Source organism: Ornithodoros turicata, chromosome 2 (assembly GCF_037126465.1).
Source record: "Ornithodoros turicata isolate Travis chromosome 2, ASM3712646v1, whole genome shotgun sequence".
Taxonomy (NCBI): Eukaryota; Metazoa; Arthropoda; class Arachnida; order Ixodida; family Argasidae; genus Ornithodoros; species Ornithodoros turicata.
The window spans coordinates 59868317-59894722 of record NC_088202.1 but is presented as its reverse complement, the minus strand read 5'-3'; the positions used below and the strand labels follow the sequence as shown (position 1 = coordinate 59894722).

Below are 26406 nucleotides of genomic sequence, written 5' to 3'. Positions count from 1 at the left end.
TTTGAGAAACACTGATCTAGAGGCATATATTTGTTCACTTGCTTCGACTACCGCAACTATGTGTGGCTCAAATATATTTGTACACTTACATGTCTGTAGCATACCCTTCAAACGTGTTTCCTTGGGCTGTGCAACCTAGGCGCTCAGACTTTATAGTTCATGAAGCCAATGCCTTTGACTTGTCGAAGCGCAGTTTGCGCTATGACAGGGGCTTCCTGCAGGTTCATCCACACCATACAGAGGCAGTTGTTACGTACTTTTCCTGAGGTGTTCAACGTGCAGGATTATTTTTAAAAAATTCCGTGTTAGCCCCGCGAAGCAACTGTGGCTATGAGCGGCGTACAGATGTGCAACGGCGACAGACGTTGACAGAATGGAGAGAGGACAGCAAAAAGGAGTTGGGGACAGGGAGTTATTATGCGTCCTGGGCCGACCTTAGGGGGAAACTCCGCTGACATTCGTCTGGAAAGTCTGCAGAAAAGCCAGGGAAAACCTCAGACAGTGTGCCGGGATTCGAACCCGTGTCACCTCCCACTCTCGGCGGGGAAAGCCATCACTCTAACCACTATGCCACGAGAGCTGGTGTAGGATGAATTGTACTGTGAATTTCAGCTATGACGTAGCTGAACAGCGTGTTGTGAAGAATGTCGTGACGAGCGACGCCTCTAGCGTGCAGCTCTAAAGATACATCATGCGTCTTGGCTGATAACAAATAGATGATATTTGTTTGGAGACGCTTGAGGGTTCCTGGTTTTTCGTCCAGCGTGTTGAGATGTTGTGCATATTCGAACATATTTTCACTTCCAAAAGCGGAGCACGCGAAAAAAATTAATTCTTCGTCCCTTCTCCGGTAGTCGAAAAGACGCTCTGCTTTAGTCGTGTCTTCGTACGGTGGTAGGTGGTGGTGGTGGTGGATGGTGAAAGGGCTCGCCGTTGTCGGCCTCACAGAGGTGGGCAACGTCACGACTGACGCCCTGGGGGAATGTGCGTCCTGGGGCGACTTCTAAGGGAACTGTGCCGACATATATCTGCGGTGGTAGGAGTATTCAGAATGCATTTGAGCGCTGCCAATAGGCTTCGTAGAGTCGTTGTGCTCCTTGGTACTTTGACGCAGCAAGACGTTCCGTCGACAAACGTGCCAAATGTTCAAATCGCCATGACACCAGCTATAGAAAGCGCACATTTGTCAAATGACAAATGACGAGGCTTCTAGACGCACGAACAATCTGATGAATAGCTTCAGATGAGTACCTGAAAGTATTGCATCTCGGTCGTTTCGCATCTACCTTAAAAACGCAATCCTCAAACGCAGCAATACCACTCAGGTCTGGCATACTGAAACCCAGCAATACCACTCAGGTCTTACATAGTCCTCATATAGGCCTAACGCGTCCGATCAGCTAGATGTTTGCGCGATTCTATATCGCGTACTATTTCGTTCCACGACGCATAAGCAGTGAAACACCTCTTCAACGGTGGTTTATCCAGAATCGCAAGCACAGAGGGCGTTGTAAAAAAGTGACGGGGTGGGTGGGCGGGGGGGGGGGGGGGGTATGCGCAGCTGTGCAGCTGTGCGACATTCCTGTGCAAAAAAAAATCACCTGAAAATAAAAGCGTAAAATGACGGCTTTCACTATAAAAGCATCGAAAGGAAACAAAAAAGTCTGGCAATTACGATTAAAAATTCACGCTACCGCACAAAAGTGTTCGAGACGCAAGCTTCTGCACAAACTATTCAACACCAATAGCGTAGTGGCTGGACTTGAAACCGAGTGTAGTATGCACACGTACCTCGTGGAAAGTGTCGCCCCGCTCGAAGTTGGGCTCGATACCCTCGCTGGCAGCAGCAGCCGCAGCAGCTGCTAGCGCTGCGGCGGCGGCTGCAGCTGCCGCGAGACTGCTGCGGCGTCGCTGAAGCTGTTGCTGCTGGTAGGTCTTGGGCACCTGTTAACAGAGGGAATAGCGCTGTGCTAGTGGACCTTCATCAGCGGCGCACATTAAAAAAAAAAAAAATACGTTGCATCGCAACACTTTACAACGCGTTACACATTGCGAAGTACACATTGGCGGAAGTACATACACAAAATATTTCATATGTACTGTACAGGCGCCATGCCTATAAACTTTACTGTGAAATTGAGACGAAAAATTATGTACTTGAACTTGCTATGCTACTATGCCGCACATAAGAGACAAGAGACACATAGAGAGATGATGATGGTGTGGGGTTATTGTCCACTCTGAAGATTGATCGCTTCCCCCGTTAAGCGCATGTAGGTTGGTGACATGATTATGATTACATCGCACAAACTTCACACAGCATGACGTGTCAGCTTGTCATTTCATTAAATTTACTATCGGGCATACGCATATCTTGATATTTCTATGCACAATGACAAAGATGACAAGAGGGATTTTTCCGCTACTGTGTGAACCAGTGATATCTCTGTTAACCTGTTAGCGTCGACATCAGAGGTCGGGGTACTTCGAAGGGAAATCGGTGGGCGACACAAACTCCTGATCACAACACGATGTTAGGAACAAGCTCATTAAAGGCACCGTCGTATCCGGAAACCTATTTACGAAACGGATACTACTATGTTCGGCATCAGTCGACAATCTATGCTCCGGCGGCAAGACATCAGCGTGACGTCACTGCCTAACAGGAGGAGTGAGAGGGCGGCGCTAAGAGGAGAAAGACGCCCTCCAGACGCCCGCACGACCGCGGCATTCAGTTCCTCAAGCTGTTCACAGCATCCCCAACTGACGTAATATTATACGCGCAGCGTCTTCTCCTTCCAGCTGGTGAAATAGGTGTGGGACACTTACAAGACAAGTCACTGACTTGAACTTTTCTAATGCGCGTATCGCCGGCCTTAGTGGTGAACTTCAGTTGCATATTTACCCGTGGTTTCCTGGGAGCGGAGTCGTCTGTGGCGTCTTCCTCGTCCGACTCTGATCCGAGTAGTGAATCTGTGTCTTCGGGGGGCCGGGGCCAGGTGCCCCATGTCTGGTGACTGAGGATGGGCAGCTGGCACACGAAGCACACGGAAGACATCACCGGCGGCCACACCAGGACGAGGCCTCGCCTGCTGCAGCCACCTCTGCACTGTCGTCCCACATGTCTCCGGCCCCCCGCCTCACCGGCACTCCATCACCGCCTCAAGCGCCACCACCACCTTCACTGCATATACAATAACATAAATATTGAGGACGTGTGCGTTAAGGACATGTACAATAATTAATGTGACTTGTACACATTTCCTTTTATATATAATCCTATGTGGGGATGAAGTCGCGCAACATAAAACTGAAGAGAACTGGGGACAGTGAGAAGCGACAGAAACCAAAACGGAACCGAAAACCGCTTGGAACCTGAATTTTTTCAGGTGCTCTACTGCTATGGTACGCTGTTGGTGCGAGAGGGAAAAGCGAGTTGTGCGAAGTGAGCGAAAAATGAGTTCCCCGAACTCATTCGCTGAGCGAATGTCGTTCACATTTACTGCCATTTGATTTCACCGTGTGACACGAAACGAATGTTATTCAGTGCGAATGCCATTCGCTGGGAATGACAGTCAATTTGCCGTGTGACAGGGGTATTAGACTGGTTAGACGCGGAATCGAGACATTCGTTGTCAAGTTTGCGTACAGAAATTCTACGTCACATGAGCAAAAAGTATGTCTTTTGTGTTTTCAGGGTACAACGATCGACACACACAGCACATTCAAAAAGCTTACGACCCCCTCCGTCGACCCCCTCCGTCAGATTGGAGGCCATGTCTGTGTCATTCCATGACATATCGCTACATCGGCATAGGGGCGCGTGCTGTGCTATGATTGTTGTGCCGAGTGTGGGAGCTCAGTGTCTTCTCGCTCTTCATGCACCCACACGTTATTTCTACGCCTCAGAGATCATAGCTATAACGACGCGCACAAAATATCGGAGTAGTTACAAATGTAGTTAAACAACTAACAGTTGCAAAGTAGTTTTAACTACCGTGGTTGCGATGTAGTTACACTAGTAGTTAAACTACAATTTGACGCAGCAGTTAGTAGTTATAGTTAAACAACTAAAAAAAGTAGTTAGAGCACATCTCCGCTACCAGGTTTATGCAGCTTCAGCCAACGGGCGGACTGGCTATACACCTTACCGCCTTACGTCGAGCACGGCCCACAGCACCGCAAAGAAGTCTTGTGATTCGCATCTCCCCTGGCCGCGAGCCAGTTTGAGTTTGTTCCCGCTAAAATTTGTTGTCCTAGTCAGCCCTCGGCTGTAGCTCACAGTAACAGATTTATACCTCTACGCATTACAAATAAAGTAGCCCGAAATAAATTAGAACTTCGTTTTTACACAACCCACATTTAAAGTAGCACAAAAGTGATTTTTAACACCCTGTTTTCTTCCTATAAAACTGTTAAGTAGGCCAGTAAGATGCATCATGCGAAGTAATTCACACCACGGACTCATAATTATCGCAGAAATTGAATTTAAAGCACGCCGTAAAGAGCGACCGTACGCAACGGCGGTGGAGAGCAGTACCAGCCTGTGATCTGCCTGGAACCTCGCGCTGACGCTACAAGGATCACGCTCGCTAATTGGTCCAGAGAAATGTTGTCTGCTACTCCGCTGTCGTCTGCTACTCGGCTGTTCGGGGTTCTGAAAAAGCATTGCTCCTGGCTGGGTCATGATTCGGCCGCTTCTTCTATCCCCAATTCTCCGGGAGAACAGGCAAAACTAGTTTACGGCGCCAAAGGGACAAGGCGCTGATACCCACTGACCGGCGAACCAGAACGAGATCTCCCTGTAACGTCATCACTGACGTAGCTACATACCTTCTCCTCCTCGTTATACCCGGAGTGGCGAGTTAAGGGTGAACGCGCGAAGCCATGTTTATGTGAGTTTTTTTTTTTTTTTTTCTGGGAAACAAATTGCACACATCAAAACCTTTCGCGCTATTCGGTAAAATGACACACACACTTTCATCAGACGTCTTAATCTGAATTTTTTTTTTGGATGGCCCTCTTGTACTCCTTTAAGGGACGTGCCTGCCCCATTATGTGACATGCACATGCAAGTTCAAAATTGTAACAGAAAAGGATACCGGTTCCACTCTTGTGGTTACCGGCAACTGTAAATGAAAGGGGAATATCCGGAACCAGAACCGAACCCTCTGCAACATTTGGGGAGTGAATCATAACCATAACAGGACAATATTTGCTTCGGTTTCAGCCCCTGGTTGGGAGTTGCCTGAATAGGGAACACTTAGCTGCACGGCAGCAATTTTAGAAGAAGGTATGCAAACCAAGAATTCGAGTCAAGTAGACAGCCTTACCATATCTATCGTTTCTGCCGACCTGAGCTGCAGCAACCTGGTAAAGAAGATTTGTAACAGGTCACACAAGCCGTTTCTTAAAAATGTGTGTTTTGGACATCCGTTGTTGTTGGCAACAGCTGCGGAATTCAAACGCGAGCCCAAGGTCAACATTTCACGTTTCTGTCATAATTTCTGAAGCAAAAATATTGCTCATTCGTATTCCCACACCAACCTTTTGACCGCGTGCTGTGATGGTGACTTTACTGTGGCAAACTTTGTGACGTACGTGACAGGCGGCCGTCTGCCGTTTTGTTTTTAAATACGATAGCATTTCTTTAACGTCCTCGTAACGTCGTCGTTTGGGCCTCGGTGAAGTGTATCAGTGGAGTCTCGTGATGCACTATCTCCCCCTAGATCGTTTCTTTATCGCGGCCCAGGTTCCGTGGGGGAGATTTAGAAGCATTAAAAGGCAGCAGATCGGAAGGTCTTTTACGATAACGATTCAGAATATAGTGAGTTTTAGTATTCGCGTTTTTCGCCAAATCGACGCCGCACAGCGGTCAAACTCGGGACTAGCCGATCCAGGTACACACGGCCGACCCCGCGTTCACTTGCGGAGAACTTGCTGCTTTTCGCATGGGTCGCTGATCTGCACCTGTATTTTGCTGTTAAAATCATGTATGAAGGAAACAGTACAGACAACGACCAGCAAACTAAACCAAACGACTTTTGTTCTGTGCCACAACGCGACTATGCGCGCCGAGGGGACAGCAGTTTGTCTTTCCATGTTTTTTTCCACACATGGAACACCGCCTACATTGACGCATCCTCGGAAGAGATGGATTGAGCGACGCAAAATCAGCAAACCTGATACATCAGCAATGCTTATGTTTGTATGGCAGAGCTCTTGGAGCGGTACTGCCTACATATCTGATGAACGTTCTTTTTCTCTTTTTTTTTTTTCTGAAGCACACTTCTGTGCAACTCATGTCAAGAAGGGAAGCAAAACCTAATCTAGGCAAAACAGAACAATATTTTTCAAACTTGAGTAGCCATTATCTGCAATAAAGTGCAAGGGATAGCGCGAAAACATATACCAAATCAGTTTTGTAACTGTGCATTTGAATCAGCGCGTCAAATCACTTGGGAAAGAATGCAGAAAGAAGGCGACGTTTCGTTAAGGTTTACCAAAAACATACGCATCAGTGACACACGGATGTGGCAACATTACCCTGTAAATTCTAAACTACATTCGTACACGCGCTGTAAGATAGCAATCTGTAGGAGAGCATCAGCTCAGATATCGTGTGCTTGCATGTCTCTGACATTCCTGCAGCAGAGGACACTCGCTATTTCGGCCTCGCAACCGGTAAACGTGAAATTCACCTTCACGAAGTGTGGTTGCTCAAACACGCCGGAACTTCGCAAATAATACGCGACAACTATAGCCTTCTCTTTGGACAATTCGGTTACGCCTGCCAGAAGTATATGAGCAGCGTTTAATACTCGTTCGCCTTCATGGCATCGAGAATCAACACTGCAGTTCAGCAATCTCAAAATCGAAACTAAGTGACAACATGGATACGTCCGCCATGTTGGAGTTAAGATGCGCCACCTACAGGTCGTCGAAAATGCGAATACCGTTGATAAGGTTATCGTGCCTATCTGAACCAATCGCAGTCCTACGTGACTCAGAATCTTATCCACTGTTTGGTTCCGGTTGATACGGTTCGACTGCTAAAACTCTCTATTATGATGAGCCAATCACCTGATTACTGGGTATATTGGTTGACATCACGTTGCTGATCTGATCTTCAACATGACAGCTTCCAGCTTACTTTTTCGTAGAGCGCGTCCGATGTGCAAAACTCTTTATTAAAGAGTTTTAGTATATCGTACGCTATCGTCTCTGCGTGCGTAAGAGATAGCGTTGATGTTTCTGCGCACGCCCATAACAGGAATAGAGCTTTGTACAGTGTGCAGAACCACCAACGGTGTCCCTTACGTACGCAAAGGGGATAGCGTGCGATATACTGAACTCTCCAATGTGTGCGTCTTTGTGATTGCGTGTTAGCGTTACGAAGGAACCATGGGTGTGAGCAGCGTGCATACGTGGACAGATGGAGAGAGGACAGCAGGAAGGAGTGGGGGACAGGGTGTTTGTGTGCGCCCTCGACTGACTTCAGGGGGAGCTGTGCTATCATTCGTCTGAAAATTTTGCCCCAAAACCAGGACAGCGCAGTCGGTGGTATGATTCGAATACACCACCTCATAATATTATACACGACCTTGGCTATCACCAACTACCGGACGCCTCTACCCACTCGGCCATGCCGCTAGTTGCTCAGCGTGTCAAAACGCATTTCACGTGATGTCGCCCACGTCGTCTGGCAACACGAACGCCGCGGAGAGCCGCGGAGTTACAGCGTAGGCGATATGCTGGTGAGTCTACGCGCATGTATGGAGTTCGCAGATGTGCAGGGTATGCTGCTGCGGAAGATGCAGACGCGGTGACCGAAAATGAGCAACGTAAGCGGCGTGCGGTCCATAATGCTAAGAATGAAAGTAATGAAGCTTGGAAATAGTTGCGTAAGAAATTTGTGAGGTTTCTCTCCCTTGTGTCTTCTGTTTGGGCGCTTTTTGTATTAGAATGCTAGGAAGCTTCGTGCGAGAAAGCGTGCCGCCATTTCACTCGGCCAGATGTTCAGAAACGAGCGCACCAAAGAGTACAGTGACTTCAACAAGAAGTGAACGCTTTTGCGGACGAAACCTGTGTTTCCGCACGAGGCTTATACCAGCCTATAGTCAGGTTTGCTATTGCGCTGCACGGATATCGTGTACGGTGAAAGCGCAGGGACCATCGTTCGTCTGCTGCAATGCCGCTGCAATGCCATTGCATTTCGTACGCGTCTTGCAGTGCGCCAAAGAGTATTAATTTCTCTTATTTCTTAATTATGATTTTACATACTTTATTTGATATTTAATTGAACTGGACAAGCCGGCTTTCTTCGTGAGCACCACAATGTCCATTTGATTTTTCGGTTGCACCAGAAACCAAACCAAATCCCAACACAAAAAAAGAGGCGCTCCCATTTGGCGTTCTCTGGAAATATTCCCTTCGTGTATTCGACGATCTTCTCTATCGATACAGTACATATCTCGAAATAGAAAATGAATGAACAAGTGTATTCTTCGTCGAAGCGAACCGAAGTATATTATAGTATTCCGGCCCATTTCAGCCCTGAAATATGTTTTGGTCAGCGGTCCAAAGACATCATGAACGCAAGTAAAGTTATTCACCAGAGCGAAACAAGCAGAATAACCGTATATTACGCCAACCGCTCTGGAGCCGCCGTCCCACGCTAAGTGCGGCCTACATCTGCATATTTCTTTCATCATCATCTTGTCCCTTTTTACGTGCACTTACTCTGTAACTGTGTCTTATGCGCGTATCACATTATATATGGCAAGAGTCGGCACTTAGGAGGATCACAACAGGGCATGTGAGTTTGGTCTATACCGCATGTTGAAAGTCCGTTCAGTGAACAGCATTACAGTGAACAGCAGTGATTGCATTAGCACACCGTCCCGCTTGCAATCAGGCGATTAACATCCGTCTGTTTCCATTTTATCACGGCAGACGGACACGTAAAAAGTTGCTGCAGTCAAAGACAGTATTTTTCTGACGACGTCCGCACAAAAAAGACAGCAAAATCTGACCAGTGGCCTGTTTGCTTCCCGGCCCCATTCCCCGCCACGGTATTTCAGCATCGGTTTTCTTTCCTCCGTATCTCGGCAGTTTTCTCCTTTATTCTGCACACGCGAAACAGGGAGAAGAATGAAAGCGACCATCTGTTGCGGCGCCCGTGGATTTCTCTATTCAGCGGCAGGCGCTCGCGAATCTCATTTGTCCGCGGGATAGTATTTCCTTTGAACGCGTTGCGCCGGGGAGATCCTTCTATTCCATCAAACACCCTCAGATAAATTGCAAAGGAGGTTGGTCCTTGGAGACTCCGACAATCTGTCTTTCAGACCATCTTTCTTCTACGTCAACGTTGCAGACAATGCATGCGTCCAGCTCGGCACGAGTTTTCGGCTCGGCACTGGAAGCGATTTTGTTCGAGCAACGTATCCTCAACCACGTACAACAACGCATGCCCTCGACCATCGAACATTAATGTTCGAATAACTCAAGCGGCTAGAGTACCTACGTTCTAATTCGTGACGTCATCACTAATTATCGATGTAACGCGCCATTATGAAGAACTCCCCACTGGCTTCGGAGTGTACATCGCGTCCTGCCAATATCTTTGCATAGGAATTGCTGCAATGGTTGGATTAACAATCAAGACAGACAGAGAGATATGCATATAGACTGTGGCACACAAACATAAAATCACGTATGTCCGGCCATAATGGTGGTGGTGGTTGTGCTATTAGAGCTCGCCGTTTTCGGCCTCACACAGGTGGACAGCTGTGATTAGTGACTAACGATCTGGGAGAAATGTGCGTCCTGGGCCGACTTCTAGGGGAACTGTGCCGACATACGCCTGACAGGATCTGAGAAAAACCCAGGAAAAACTTCAGACAGCACATCAGGCACCGGGATTCGAACCTGGGTACCTCGCAGTCTCTTCGTGACATGGCAAGCCCGCTAACCACTGAGTGACGCGATTTGGTTCGGCCATAGTGCGTGCGCTACTGCATGCACATTGGCGTGACAAATCCTTCGCTTCGCATTCCACTACAGTTTATCTACGTATTGCTGTGACATGGTGTTGCTGCTATCCACCCAATGAACAAGAAATTGATAAATCATTCGTATCGGAGATCTACATTTAAAAGATCTACTTCAAAACACACCATCTCTAAGTTGCCCCCGTCAGAACAAACTATTCTACAAGAATGTAGACAGGTAGAGAAGCGAACCGGTAGGAAAGTATGAAGGGAATTGCGAGGCGAGAGTCGCCGATATTTCAAACAGAGACTGTTCTTCTGGGCGCCGTCCTGATCATTGGCATGGTATTTAAAAGGTTAGGTATGATGTGTGAAAGGTTCATGCGAATTGTCGGTCAACAGCCAGGGGGGAAGGAAGGGTCCGTTCAGGCGTTTACGGCCGAAGTGAATGGCCGCTTTGTAAGAGTGTGGAGGGGATTATACGAATGAAGTCATTCATAATTCACATAATCTCCTTCACTCACATAATTCCCTCCACACTTTAATAAAGCGGCCATCCACTTCGGCCGTAAAAGCCTGAACGGACCTTTTCTTCCCCCGGGGCTGATGACCCAAAATTCCCATGAACCTTTAACACGTCATAGCTAATCCTTTAAATACTATGTCAATGATGAGGACGGTGCCCAGAAGAGCGACAGTATCTGTTAGAAATATCAGCTGCTCTCGTCCTGAGGCAATTCCGTTCATATTCTACAAGAATAAGTGTAACAGGCCTCACCCCAACTTTCGACTAGAGAGGATCCATCTCAGCAATATCCGACGGCAGAGAAGAGGAAACGGTAATCGTAAGGAAACAGGAATGGCATACAACCGAAAATCGTGCAGCAATGGGAACGCGTACCACGTTCCTCCATTACCGGGAACAGAAACGGACACTAGAATGGTTGGCTGGCTCGGATTCGTGTAATAGCTATTACTGTTATGCGGCGTGTTCTTTTTTATTTATTTATTTATTTATTTATTTATTTTTGTTAATGCGAGAGTATTTGTTTAACGTACGTTTGGGGCTTCGGTGTCCAGCGTCCCAGTGCCTAGAGAAGTTTCTTTATCGCGGCGCCGGTTCCGTAGGGTGATCTATAGGGATTGGAAGGATTAGAGGAGATTTAGCAGATAGGATGGTCTGTGCGACAACGATTCCGAGGACATGATAAGCCAAGAAATGGCTGACATCACGATACTGATCTTGGATTTGACAGTTTTTTTTTTCTTTTATCGTATACTTTTCGTAGAAACCTTCCTATGTGCTAAAACTTGGGTGATTCTTTTACACACATAGACAGAGGGAGAGAAGACAGCAGGAAGGAGAGAGTTAGTGTGTTCATGATATTTTTCTCTCACTAAATGTTTCATTACGGAGGTGATCTCACACGGGTAGACTCCTACTGAGGAACCCATACTCCCGGAAAAAGCGTATTAAAAGCCGTCGTGTGGCTTGAAGAAGGGAAGCAGGGGGTAGGCAACAACATTATCTCATAATTCCTGTGAGACGTAAGCTTTGGTGCAGTATGTCAACAGCACGGCGTTGGCCCTCTCGGGAGCAAACATTATTCCATTGGTTTGATGTTTTCATCTCATGGTATAGCCACTTATTGATTGATTGATTTCTAAAAGAAAAAAATGGCTCGATGTGTGGTCGGTTATATCATGGCAGTTGCGTTACTTGATCACACTGATCAATCCGTCGACCGGAAGCAGATGGAAGATTTTGATAATGATGTATGCTTTGTTTGTGTCTGTCCCTTCTATGTTGTTCCAGGCTTAGAACATCAGTTTCTCTCTTGAAGATTTTGAGGTTGGGATCAGCGGATATTTCGCACAAAATACTATCACTGCCGAAAAATCGTCTTGTGCTTCAAACATTCTGACGGGAAAATTATTAAAGCATATATGTGTTATGTGCATTAAATTGTCTTAAATGCGCATCATATCAAGGTCAACATCAATGTGAAATAATATATATTGGCTGTAGGTAGTGGTACACTTTATACTGCGTGCCATCTATGTGAGGGAACTTAAATATTGCACCGTCTTTAGACACATACGACAGCTATAGATGCCTACGTGAAGGTGTTGCATAGAGAAGGGCATAGTAGCGGATAATTAGCAGCATAGTATATACGTTACTTTTATTTGGTAGCGGTTGCGGCATCTGGTTACTTTTTCATATTTGTAGCGACGCTAGTATTGCGTTACTTAGTTTTGGTAGCGGATACAACACTGTTATTCAGTCACTTAAGAATTGTTCATCAGGTATGGGTATTGTTAGTTCTCTGGTGTCCCCCACGGCAGTGTTTTAGGACCGTTGTTGTTTTTGATTTATATTAATGATGGAGTGACTATAATTTCAGAAGGAGTATCAACAAGGGTATTTGCAGATGATTGTGTTATTTTCAAGGAGATATCGAGTAACACTGACCATCTATTCTTACTGAAGTCTGTTGTATCGGTTATTGATTGGTGTAAGCAGTGGGGAATTGAAATTACCTCTGCAAAAACCGTGCTGTTAGGCCTGGCAAGAAAAGTCTCTTAGTATACTCTTCTAGTCGCTTGGAAATCATGGAATTTCTTAGGTAGACAAGTATAAGTATTCAGGGGTAACAAATAATAGCGAACTAACGTGGTTAGATCACATTTCTGGCACTTATACTTAAGCAAAACTACGGTTTATTAAAAGGAAAATGAGAACTGCACCAATACAAACCAAAATTGTAGCGCATCGTTCTCTTGTCAGATCAGAAAATTTATTATGCAGCTGTGGTATGGGATCCACATAAAAAGAAAAAGAAAGAAAAAATATATATTACACAACTTGAACGAGTACGTACAAAGGAAAGCGGTTTGGTAGATTTTCCGCAAGTACAGGAAAAAATGACTCACCAACTTTGATAATGCAAGAGAATATCATTCTGACATTAGAGGCACGCCGGAAACTCTCTCCTCTATTATTCTTGGCGATATTCTTACCTGAAGGGTTGTATTAGAGTTGTGGAATTGTGTAAGACCTTTTGTGGTGAAAAGGACGCGGCACCGTCAGCGAGATCAATTGTTAGCCCACGTTTTCGCCGGAACTAATGTGTTTAAAAGTATCGATTTTTTTCGGCGTACAGTAGAAGACTGTAATTTATTACCCCATAGTGTCTTTCAATCTGGTAACTTTGTCAATAGCCTGGAGAATTATTTGTTGTAACCGTCCTTTTCTCTCTCTCTCTCTTTTTCCTGTGTCTTTTGATAAGTATGAATGTGGTACCTTGTTGAATGTTATGAACATGATAGATTATGTAATGTCTTGATTTATGTAAGCCACTCCTGCTTGGGCCAAAGCATTGGCTTGCAGTACGCATAAATAAAAATAAATCAAATGAGGAACGTTAGTGGCGTGCGGTCGATAATGCCAGGAAGCGGCGTGCGACAAAGCGCGCCGCCATTACTCGTCCAGATGTTCAGAAATGTGCACCCACGTGTGCAGTGACGTTAAGAAGTAGTGAACGCGTTTGCCAGCGAAACCGGTGTTCCTGCACGAGGCCCATGGCAGCGTCGGGTTTGCCGTTGGGCCGCACGCAAATCATGTGCGGTCAGAGCGGAGGTACCGCCTTTCGTCATGGGCCGACTTGTAAGGCAACTGTACCGACATATGTCTGTACAGTTCTGTTCCACCGCCTTTCGTCTGCTGCAATGCTATCACGTTTCGTACGCGTTTGGCAGTGCGCTAGAGTCCAGTGAATTTTTTTGATTCCTTACGTTTTTTTTTCTGGAAACTCTATCCTATAATCCATTATAATACGGGGGAGCGACCTAAAAGTGTGTCCTTATCCATATCGTGCTCTGCGATTACTCAGTGCAGAGGAAGGATGAAAATACATCACGAATCATCATGGATTGATGTCATAGTTCGATGGCCGAACCTCGAATCTCAGTGTACTACTCGCTTTGCAGGCTCCTGACCTTTGGTAATGTACAGCAACTACAATCTGCATGGATACACATTTCGCTATTATCACCGGTGTTTCGCCTAAAATGATAAAAAATTCTAACTGGCGATGTACTCGCCGGAGGATTGTGGGACTTCCGGCAACTACCTTCTGGGGACTTTTGCCGCCATTTAGGAAGGCTTCGGACAATTTTTAATTCAGGGAACTTTATTTTTTCAATTGAACTTTTTCAATTGAATGTCTCACATTTTTTAACAGAAATATGGAGTCCTCCACGGATAACCACAGACCCAAGAAAAACTATGCACAGTATCGCAACAGAAATACAGTCAAACTTCTTTATAGCGAACACCTTTTTAACGAAAATACCACTACAGCAGATTTTTTTGCGGTCCCGCTGGAGCCCTATAGGTCCAATCACGGACATCCTTTTTAACGAAAATACCTTTACTGCAAATTTTTTTTGCTGTCCCCTGAGTTTCGTTTTAAAGGGGTTTGACTGCAGTCTTAAAGAAATTGTAAAAATTCCGCTTTAGCCCAGCCTGTTTGATTGTTGCAAAGAAGAGCGCGCGGAAGGTGGGAGTCTCTGGAGGGGGAGGAGGAAGTGTTCCAGCCTTTTGTTTTACCTCTCTTTCCCCCGCTTTGACCTTGATGCTGGGGACAACCGTCTTATCACAAGAACGCAAAACAAATTAAAGCAGGGACACTTCCTCCTCTAGACGCACATTTCGCGCGCGCTTCTTGCGAAAATCAAGCAGGCGGGGCTAAAGCGTAATTTTTTTTCGACTATTTCTGTTGCGTTACTGTGCGTAGTTTTTGTTGGGTCTGCGGTTATCCGTGGAGAACTTCATATTTCTGTAAAAAAAAAAAGTGAGCTTCGCTTGGCAATTTTCAAAGTTCAATTGAAAAAAAAGCAAATTTCCCGCAATTAAACATTGTCCAAAGCCTTCCTCAATGGTGGCAAAAGTTTCCAGAAGGTAATTGCCGAAAGTCCCACAATCCTCCGGCGAGTACGTCGCCAGTTATAATTTTTTATCACTTTAGGTGAAACACCCTGTATATATATGGTGCTACATAACACACTGCAGTTACATACGCTCTTCGAGAGGATGTCCACTTGAACGTATAACTCAACTGCAAAAACGGCGCCCATGCCGCTCTCACAGCTTTTGTAACAAGCAAAAAGATGTGTTGTGGATAAGAGAAACGACGGCGAGTTCCGCGTGGGCAGCTCCACCCGGATATAACATGCAGTTAAACAGAAGTTTCCACCGACTGAAGACGCCCGCTAATGTTTCCTGTCACAAAAACAATCAGGTTTTACTGACTTGAAGCTGAGCATAGTTTCGGCGTTTGTAGGTCACTGTGGGCCTTTCTGCAGCGTGAGAAGCAAAAGAAGGAAAGAAAAAAAAAAAAGACGCGATTAAATCGATGTATTTTACGTCTGATACGTTGCATGTCAAAGCACAACACTCCTCCCGTTGAAATACTACACATCTAGTTCATGACAGCATAGCTTCAATGGAACGTGCAAGAGTCACTTCCACTTGCTTTTGGCTGACTGTCTCTGCGAGCTGAACCTACTGGGAGACCCACCATTTTGGAAAACGTCAAGCTTGCATCTGATTCTGCACTCATCTGTACTTTACGCGTGTCGAGCCGAATGATAAGACAGTAATGAGACGCAAATACCCTACGGTAATGAGGCCTCTTGAGTTGCACAAACCAGCCTCGGGAGAAATTAGACAGCATATTCACTTCAAAGAGGAGTTCTTGCCAAACACAAATATTTGCTCTGCCAGTTGCCGCGTTCGTAGGCATGACTGCGCCACATAAAGCGTTTCGTTTCCTTTCTAAAAAGGAGGCGAACGCTTCATGACATCTGATGCAACACAGGGCATTTTACGCATGGTTCAAAATTTGGTGTGTTGAAAAAAAAAGAGAATGAAATGAAGAGCAACAGAGATCTTGCAAGTGCGTTCGTTATATCTTCATGTTACATAACGCCATCCGGAATAATCCTTGGCTTGAGCTACGAATTAGCTTTATGTCACTCAGTGAGTTTACTTGGTATCAGGCAACGCGCAAAGGCGATTCTACTAAGGCCTACGCCTTTCTTGTGGCAATTATAAACTGTATAATTGTGACAAAAAAGGTGTACGCCTCCCATTTTCAACAAATCAGGGCAGAGAACGATGTCATTCGAAATGATGGTTGGACAACAGGTGAAGTAACCGCCGTTCCGCTAACGGACTTTTGCAGTTTACCGTTTGCCGTCTTATTAGGGTATTACACTTCGGAACGTTCGGGCAGGTTAACATCGTGTATAATTTATTCTCAGTGGGTATTTCCATGAAGCAAATGATACTAGCAGATTTCGTCCATGGTTATCAGGGCCATGATCGTGCTCTTAATTGGAATGATGATTGGATTGGCTATTCGCCGCGAGATCCAACAGTGCCGCCACCATGTGGCTGCTCCATGAACTGTCCTTAGTGTGGATGCGCACCTGAAGCCTGCTTTCACTGTCGTTGTCGCGCTCGAAATCGGGCGTGGAAGACAGCGTCTATGGGCATCGAGATTTTCAAATCGTTTCAAAATGAAGCGGAACTGACTTTAAGGAGGACTTTTCGAACTTGTCAAGTTCCCTGCATCAGGCTTCTTAGCAGGGAAGAAAACTACAGACCGTGCATTTCTTCCAGTATGCAGATTCCATTTTCTATCAAATTTGTGACTGCGTTTCTGTGTGTCACAGTGGCGTAGCCAGAAAAATATTTCGGCAATACATTGCAGGGCACACTGTAAAAAAATACGGTCGTTTCCACTGGTTTCTGCCAGTTTATCTTGACGGTATAACACAATAATTGCAAATACGGCTGAATAAACGTAAGAAAAAGGAAGATAGGGCGCCACCGTGCGGCGATTCCGTGAATCGCGGCCGCCGAGTTCAAGATACTGCAAGTGGCCGTCGGCGCCATGTTGGCATCGATGGGAGCAACAAACCGATGGGAGCAACATCACAATAATTTGCGGTAAGGCTTATTGATATTGTAGTCAGTTTGCGAAATAGATCGACAAACGAAGTAGTGTGGACATAAAGGATGCTCGATTGCTTCTAGTTGCAGTACAAAACCAACAAGGGCTATGGGACGCTGGCAACAGAAGACGCCGGAGAATTCATGAAGGAGACGCCGGGACCAAGAAGGTAAAATCATTCTTTCTGACTACGGGGTTTATGAATATCCCGAAACTACAGGCGGGAGATTATAATGGAAACTTTTTTGCCCGGTTGTTACTCCTTGTCGCAGTGCCCGCTGTCGTTTGTAATTAGTTTCTGTTGTCCGTTTGTTGACTTCACATCGCTTGTCTCTTCGTACTCGTACTTCCTTTGTGAGTACAAGATCCGTTAGTGATGTTGAGGTGCACCAGTTATTCTCATCTCACTTTGGTGGATTGATAACCCCGTGCATTACCGATGTTTTCGTGTCCGAACTGCCCATCTGTCTCCCGATCTGTGGCGAGTTAGATTCAGCATTACAATGAAGCACATCAGACGACGAGGCTACCATGCTGCCACGGCTCATGCTCGTACGAAACTGTGACATGTCTGTCTCTAAGGTGCCACATCTTAACGTGTCACAGAAGTTCGGCAGCCATGACTTGATTTGCACAATCAGACACTAGCAACGTCTGTCATGTACGGTATACATGATTCTCCTCTTGCTGTGTTTCTTTTTCGAACTGCTTCATGAGTGAAGGGGCAAACACAGGGCCCATGGCCACTCTCACGCTGCTGTCTCATATTAACCACTGTGAAGTGGGGAAGGTTCCCGTAGCTACCACAGGGAAACATCTCAAGTCATCATCACTTTTGCGTAATTTATTGTTGTTGTTGTCCTGTCCGAGGGATGATTACGCATACATGCTGCTTCTCTTCCAGTATTTTTCATCTGTTTCGTGAGTGTCGGGGCAAATAAAGGGTACGCGGCCACTCTCATGCCGAGCTTTTGAAGGTACGTGCTTCTGTTTTCCTGTCCAAGGGGTCATGACGCATACATGCTGCTTCTCTTCCAGTATTTTTTATCTGTTTCGTGAGTGTCGGGGCAAATAAAGGGTACACGGTCACTCTCATGCTGAGTTTTTGAAGGTACGTGCTTCTGTTTTCCTGTCCGAGGGATCATGACGCATACATGCTCCTTTTCTTCCAGCATTTTTTATCTGTGTCGTGAGTGTCGGGGCAAATAAAAGGTACACGGCCACTCTCATGCTGAGTTTTTGAAGGTACGTGCTTCTGTTTTCCTGTCCGAGGGGTCATGACGCATACATGCTCCTTTTCTTCCAGCATTTTTTATCTGTGTCGTGAGTGTCGGGGCAAATAAAAGGTACACGGCCACTCTCATGCTGAGTTTTTGAAGGTACGTGCTTCTGTTTTCCTGTCCGAGGGGTCATGACGCATACATGCTCCTTTTCTTCCAGCATTTTTTATCTGTGTCGTGAGTGTCGGGGCAAATAAAAGGTACACGGCCACTCTCATGCTGAGTTTTTGAAGGTACGTGCTTCTGTTTTCCTGTCCGAGGGATCATGACGCATACATGCTCCTTTTCTTCCAGTATTTTTTATCTGTGTCGTGAGTGTCGGGGCAAATAAAAGGTACACGGCCACTCTCATGCTGAGTTTTTGAAGGTACGTGCTTCTGTTTTCCTGTTCGAGGGGTCATGACGCATACATGCTGCTTCTCTTCCACTATTTTTCACCTGTTTCATGAGTGTTGGGGCAAATAGTGGCACATCATTTTGACATCGTGCATCATCAGCCATTTAGAGTGTGGGAGGCGTATACAATTTTGTTGTAATATCGAGAAGCGAGGTCAATTCTAAACATATTCCCAGTTGTCAAATCCAAGAGAGCCAGTTCAAATCGTACCAAAACTACTCACTATTCTATTTCACGTGCGCACTATCTTTTTGGTGCTGTATTGCACCACGAGGTCACTGCTATGCTCCCACAACCGGTTCCCTCGCGAGCTGCAGCTTGTGTCAGTGGGGTCCTTCATTGGCTAGGTGAGCGAAATCTCCACGACCTCCAGCGCCTAGAATTCGGTGTTGCTCTACGTTGGAATATGGTGACATGATCCAATTCCAAGGATAAAGAGAGACCCACGCGGATTAGGCTCTTTGAATGTCATCGTTTTGCTAGAAGTAAAAGAATTTCATATTTGGATATCGTGAGCAATGTTCTTTGACCTCTTGTTCGTCTACCTGTTTTGTACCTCTTTAACAGGCAACACAGAGCAGTTAAAGCGGCAAGGAACATTGATCTAGCAGACGCAGTCAGTGTTGAGGATCAGAGCAGCATCAATCAAGATGCTACGTCAAGTGTGGAAAGTGAACAACAACCAAATAAGCACTGCTGCACACCTGAGATGAATTCAACTAGCCACAAAGAACTACACTGAACTACGGAATAATGTTGAGCACAGCCTTGCACAATTTTACCCCAAGTTGCAAGCCAAGCTGCTAGTCCCAGCTTCCACAATACAGTGTATCGCCGAAGAGTTACATAATGTTCATCAGTTGAGTTTGGCCTGTATCTGTGCTTCCCTCAAGCGGAACTTTAAGCACAACGAACTAGGACGGCAATGTCAGTCTCTCTTAGAAGCAATGAGACGTCGTCATGTCTTTGGTAAGTTACATTCGTCGAAAGTTGGTACGACACACTCTCGCACACAATATCTGAAGGAAAAGTTCCCGTTGATTGAACCAGTAGACATTTTGCTCGGTCATGATATTAAGCACGAGCGGTGCTTTGCTCAGTATATCCCGATCAAATCCACCCTTTAACATTTGCTTTTGAATCCCACAATTCTTGAAACGTCCAACAACCAGTGCAGATAATTCACAGAGACCAACTCTGTGATATAACATGCGGATCACTCTATCAAAGCAACCCATTTGTTTGCAAGGTGAATGAGCCGAGCAACATTGAGATACAATTGTATAAATATGCTTTCGAGGTAACCAATGCTTTGGGGCCAGCAAAAACGAAACAATCTAGTCTGTGTGTATTTCACCCTAGGCAACTCCTTGAAACATCAGAGGTCCACACGTGATCACCTGCAACTCGCACTTCTCATCAGGGAGAACCACATGAAAGATTTTGGACCTGCTTGCTTCTTCGAGAAGGTGAGTGCACGTGGCAAGCTAGTTGCCTGTTTAGCTAACCCACATTTTTCCCCTTGCAGTGTTTGAAAGAGAGTGCATTTCTGGCCACATTCCTGGGCATTTCCAATTTTCGTTCTTTTTTGTTCGAGAAAGGTGACTGCTCGTGGCGACCTGGTTACCTGTTCCGCTAACCCACATTTTTCCCCTTGCAGTGTTTGAAAGAGAGTGCATTTAAGGCCACATTCCTGGGCATTTCCAATTTTCGTTCTTTTTTGTTCGAGAAAGGTGACTGCTCGTGGCGAGCTGGTTACCTCTTCCGCTAACCCACATTTTTCCCCTTGCAGTGTTTGAAAGAGAGTGCATTTAAGGCCACATTCCTGGGCATTTCCAATTTTCGTTCTTTTTTGTTCGAGAAAGGTGACTGCTCGTGGCGAGCTGGTTATCTGTTCCGCTAACCCACATTTTTCCCCTTGCAGTGTTTGAAAGAGAGTGCATTTAAGGCCACATTCCTGGGCATTTCCAATTTTCGTTCTTTTTTGTTCGAGAAAGGTGACTGCTCGTGGCAAGCTGGTTACCTGTTCCGCTAACCCACATTTTTCCCCTTGCAGTGTTTGAAAGAGAGTGCATTTAAGGCCACATTCCTAGGCATTTCCAATTTTCGTTCTTGTTTGTTCGAGAAAGGTGACTGCTCGTGGCAAGCTGGTTACCTGTTCCGCTAACCCACATTTTCCCCCTTGCAGTGTTTGAAAGAGAGTGCATTTAAGGCCACATTCCTGGGCATTTCCAATTTTCGTTTTTTTTTGTTCGAGAAAGGTGACTGCTCGTGGCGAGCTGGTTACCTGTTCCGCTAATCCACATTTTTCCCCTTACAGTGTTTGAAAGAGAGTGCATTTAAGGCCACATTCCTGGGCATTTCCAATTTTCGTTCTTTTTTGTTCGAGAAAGGTGACTGCTCGTGGCGAGCTGGTTACCTGTTCCGCGAACCCACATTTTTCCCCTTGCAGTGTTTGAAAGAGAGTGCATTTAAGGCCACATTTCTGGGCATTTCCAATTTTCGTTCTTTTTTGTTCGAGAAAGGTGACTGCTCGTGGCAAGCTGGTTACCTCTTCCGCTAACCCACATTTTTCCCCTTGCCGTGTTTGAAAGAGTGCATTTCTGGCCACATTCCTAGGCATTTCCAATTTTCGTTCTTTTTTGTTCGAGAAAGGTGACTGCTCGTGGCAAGCTGGTTACCTGTTCCGCTAACATACATTTTCCCCCTTGCAGTGTTTGAAAGAGAGTGCATTTAAGGCCACATTCCTGGGCATTTCCAATTTTCGTTTTTTTTTGTTCGAGAAAGGTGACGGCTCGTGGCGAGCTGGTTACCTGTTCCGCTAATCCACATTTTTCCCCTTACAGTGTTTGAAAGAGAGTGCATTTAAGGCCACATTCCTGGGCATTTCCAATTTTCGTTCTTTTTTGTTCGAGAAAGGTGACTGCTCGTGGCGAGCTGGTTACCTGTTCCGCTAACCCACATTTTTCCCCTTGCAGTGTTTGAAAGAGAGTGCATTTAAGGCCACATTCCTGGGCATTTCCAATTTTCGTTCTTTTTTGTTCGAGAAAGGTGACTGCTCGTGGCAAGCTGGTTACCTCTTCCGCTAACCCACATTTTTCCCCTTGCCGTGTTTGAAAGAGTGCATTTCTGGCCACATTCCTGGGCATTTCCAATTTTCGTTCTTTTTTGTGCGAGAAAGGTGAGTGCTTCTGCAAGCTGGTTACCTCTTTCGCTCACCCACATTTTTCCCCTTGCAGTGTTTGAAAGAGAGTGCATTTAAGGCCACATTCCTGGGCATTTCCAATTTTCGTTCTTTTTTGTTCGAGAAAGGTGACTGCTCGTGGCGAGCTGGTTACCTGTTCCGCTAACCCACATTTTTCCCCTTGCAGTGTTTGAAAGAGTGCATTTCTGGCCACATTCCTGGGCATTTCCAATTGTCGTTCTTTTTTGTTCGAGAAAGGTGAGTGCTTCTGCAAGCTGGTTACCTCTTCCGCTAACCCACATTTTTCCCCTTGCAGTGTTTGAAAGAGTGCATTTCTGGCCACATTCCTGGGCATTTCCAATTGTCGTTCTTTTTTGTTCGAGAAAGGTGAGTGCTTCTGCAAGCTGGTTACCTCTTTCGCTCACCCACATTTTTCCCCTTGCAGTGTTTGAAAGAGAGTGCATTTAAGGCCACATTCCTGGGCATTTCCAATTTTCGTTCTTTTTTGTGCGAGAAAGGTGAGTGCTTCTGCAAGCTGGTTACCTCTTTCGCTCACCCACATTTTTCCCCTTGCAGTGTTTGAAAGAGAGTGCATTTAAGGCCACATTCCTGGGCATTTCCAATTTTCGTTCTTTTTTGTTCGAGAAAGGTGACTGCTCGTGGCGAGCTGGTTACCTGTTCCGCTAACCCACATTTTTCCCCTTGCAGTGTTTGAAAGAGAGTGCATTTAAGGCCACATTCCTGGGCATTTCCAATTTTCGTTCTTTTTTGTTCGAGAAAGGTGACTGCTCGTGGCAAGCTGGTTACCTCTTCCGCTAACCCACATTTTTCCCCTTGCAGTGTTTGAAAGAGTGCATTTCTGGCCACATTCCTGGGCATTTCCAATTGTCGTTCTTTTTTGTTCGAGAAAGGTGAGTGCTTCTGCAAGCTGGTTACCTCTTTCGCTCACCCACATTTTTCTCCTTGCAGTGGTTGAAAAGGAGTGTGTTCCTGGCCACTATCAGTAATAATTATCCATTGTACATGGTTAATAAATTGTTCTTGCTCAAAGTCATCACGTGTTACATATTATCATGCATGGCATACCTTTCTTATACTTAAGTCTCAAGTTATCTGCTATTTGTCGCCACTCATAAACCTCTGCAAATACAGAATGTAAAAAAAAAACAGCGAATGGCAGTTTCAAATACTACACGATGTCCGTCATCGAAGCGGGACACCGTAAAGATAAACAACAAACAACAGTTCCAAATACTGGCAGATGCCAGTCATTAAAACTGGCGACCGTAAAAAAGAACTACAAATGGCAGTTACAAATGCTGGCAGATGGCGTCATTAAAACAGGACACCTTTAAAAGAACTGCAAACGGCAGTTCCAAATGCTAGTAGCTGACCGTTATTAAAACTGGGCACCGTAAAAAGAACAACAAACGGCAGTTCCAAATACTGGCAGCTCACCGTTATTGAAACTGGCCACCGTAAAAAGAAACGGTCAAATTATTTTACGGGCTGCTGTAAACAAAAACGGGCAATGCTTGGCAGCAAAATTTCCTTGTATTCGACCGGTTTTTTTTACGATTAAATCTTTTACAGTGCAGCTTTGGAGTCACAGTATACGACCCATCTACGGCTATGAGTTGATGGGACATTCCTGAGGAATAGTAAGATGGCATGTAGCTCTGCAGATGTGCGATGCGATAATCGGTACCCATGAGTCACCGTCATCCAGATTGGTAAAAGCAGCTGTCGAGCATCGATAACTGGCAGATCCATCGGTGAACACAGCGGTGTGCTCACAATATCTGCGCTGCATCACGCACATTATTAATTGCTTCAACACTGGAGTTGCTGTCTGATTCTTCCGACCTTTCAGCCCAGGAATGGAAAATGAGACTGCAGGGGTCGGCAACATCCCCGGAGGCGTCGCTGGCACGAAGGGGTTGGGAAGAAATGAAGGAAGCGAGGGCTTCATTCTGTCGATGCACTGAGAGATGTTGCTTTGCTTCCGTCGACGGATCTTCGAGATCAAGGGGTGACGATGATGTTGAGCAGCCAGGCGTAAGTAGTGACGTACACTTTCTTTGAGCCGTAAAACCTCCACTGGAGTCTCGTGGGCCTCCACCAGTACCATTCGGTTTCCGCCGCGCGCGGGACTCCAAGGCAGATAGGCAGGCTTCTGGCCAACAGGGCACGGAGTCGCTGCTGAGATGTTCGCGAAATTCCGTGTAGCACCGGTAAACTGTAGAGCAGGGTTCCAAGGACCAATGCAGAATGGATGGTTAGGAGAGCCTTATGGTCAATCCCCCATGTAGCGCCAGGAAAGTGCCGAAGGACGTTCAGCCAGCGCTGCGCCTTCATCTCCAGATATCGGATATGGGCTGCCCATAACAAGTCGCGAAAAGATAAAAACACGTGTTTTCTTGGTATTTTGAAGCACGCGTGCTGTGTCTCAGAACTACAGGACAGCCGGTGGATTTGATATCGTCATTATCTGACCAGTAACAGCTCACACAAAGTTAGTTCACCGAACAGATATGGACATCAACGCTTAGTAACATATTTTATCATCGTCGCATGAATACCCGCTTCAGGAGACCCATTTTGTGCGTATGCGCAATCAAACTCAAACCTCAAACTTCTCGCACACAACCTGAACAACCACCGCTGTTAGACGATGCCAAAATCACAGCGAAGTGTTTCTGTGGTAAGGCAATTCTGTACTTGTTTTGTGTTCTTGCCCACCAGTACATTTAAATTCTACAGACCAGGGGAGACAGGAATGGAGGTACGGGACTGTTTTTACTCTTTGATTGTCTCGATCTCAGCTCTAAAAAGCTGGACTATGCAGGGATAAACGGATAAAACATTCGAGGGAGCACAGAAGCAAAGGCAGCTCGCTTGGGGGCAACAAAGGAATGGCATGGCACCATTCATCAGTGCATCAGTGCGTTCATGGCAGTGTTTTCCGATCGGAAATCCTTCAAACGCACACCTTCGTTTCTGTTCCTTTTCCTTAGTCTAAAGTTGTAATTCGTGAGCGCTTGCTGGATGAGCTATACGCCGGAGATTTTCTGTCACAATTTCGCGATCCCAACGTTTCGCAGTGCAACGCTTTTTGTGCACTTGTGAATTTTCACACCTTTTTCAGTGTCCCAAGCAATGCATTTGAACACGCAAGAAAATATATACGCAATATACGAAGCACCGACATCGCCAGTTCATCCAGAAACACTGAGAAACTCTGACCGCGTTGAAGAGGGTGCGCCTGCTGCGCAGGATCATGCCGAATCCACACTCCGGCTAAAGTCACTGGATATAGACACATCCAGTGAATTTAACTCCGGCTCCGTCACAGCGCTACCTACAGTTCCATCTCGAGGGGCGTGATTGGAATTCGGAGAGAATTGTTCCTCAACTGATTCGGGAGTGAATAATTGGGAGGAATCGGGTTCAACCCGGAACAGTCAAGATTATATTAGATGGTCTGTACACGGAAGGAAGCCAAGTGTGAATGCGTTTTTATTCGTGCTTTCGTTGTTTAACGTTTCAGTATGCAGTGATCCAACAAAAATTTTAAAAAAGTCTTACAAGAATAAACGAGGAGTTCTCTTTATTCATCATCCCAACATGAACTTTTTTTCTACTCTACGATGTGTGCAACACGGGGCTAAATTAGTACCCCTCATTTTGCCCCAATAAATTAGTGATAGCAACTGCGCCACGCAGATGTGTGCATGTGTGCTTCATCATGTACTGTATTATGTAGGGCTCCGTATTGCTGTTCGCATCAAGCCTCGTCGTTCCGTGGTTGAGAAGTATGACTTCTACCTCACGTAGATGAGGGCAAAATAATTATCCTTCTCGTACATTTCCGCTCCGTTGGGACGTAGAGAGTTATTGGTGCGCACTCTAATCCTACAGGCGAGACGGGACAAAAAACCGAGACAGAATGGGCTCGCGATATTAATTAGTACGCAAGCGTAGACATCATACTAAGAAAACCTCCTTAGGGTATGCGGGTCTTCACAAGAAGATTAGTTATCCGTAAATGTTCAGGGAGACACGAGAGATGACATCCCATTTGAGTTTACCCTTATCTTGCCATCTGAGAGTCACCCTTAATGCGAAGGAATACCGTGTGCGCGTGTTCAGATGTATTTAGAATAAAAGAAGAGAGATATGCGGGGAATGCCATGGGTGTTATTGAGTAGCAGACAGATAGTTGACGGGTACGCCCGGGGCTGATGTACTAATTTGTAACTGCTTCTATGCGATAAGTAGTCTAACAAGTTAGTCTAAGTAGTCTAACAGCCTAAACGGGACGGTTCTGTACAGCCTGGTCCATTCCGGTACCAAACAATGATCACTCAATGAGCAGGACAGATACAAAGCGGTGAAAGCTTCATCCGTAATATCAGAGTAGTTTACAAGAATCCTTGAGGCCCTCAATGCACACTGCATAATGTACCCTGACCGTTTGACAATGGCCGAGACACACGGAGACTTCAGAGGGTGTTGAGAAGGCCAC

At 45.8% G+C, this 26406-nt stretch overlaps 1 protein-coding gene across 3 annotated transcripts in view; it reads right to left on the bottom strand.

The window, feature by feature from the left end:
• Positions 1–26406, bottom strand: part of LOC135385474 (uncharacterized) — a 531071-nt gene that overhangs the window by 323901 nt on the left and 180764 nt on the right. For all 3 annotated transcript variants that reach the window (XM_064614805.1, XM_064614806.1, XM_064614807.1), the window contains exons 2-3: positions 2906–3184; positions 1792–1944 (exon numbers count right to left, since the gene is read on the bottom strand). In XM_064614805.1, coding sequence (XP_064470875.1) covers positions 1792–1944; positions 2906–3058 — 306 coding nt within the window. In that variant the 5' untranslated portion in view covers positions 3059–3184. The remainder of the gene's footprint in view (positions 1–1791; positions 1945–2905; positions 3185–26406) is intronic.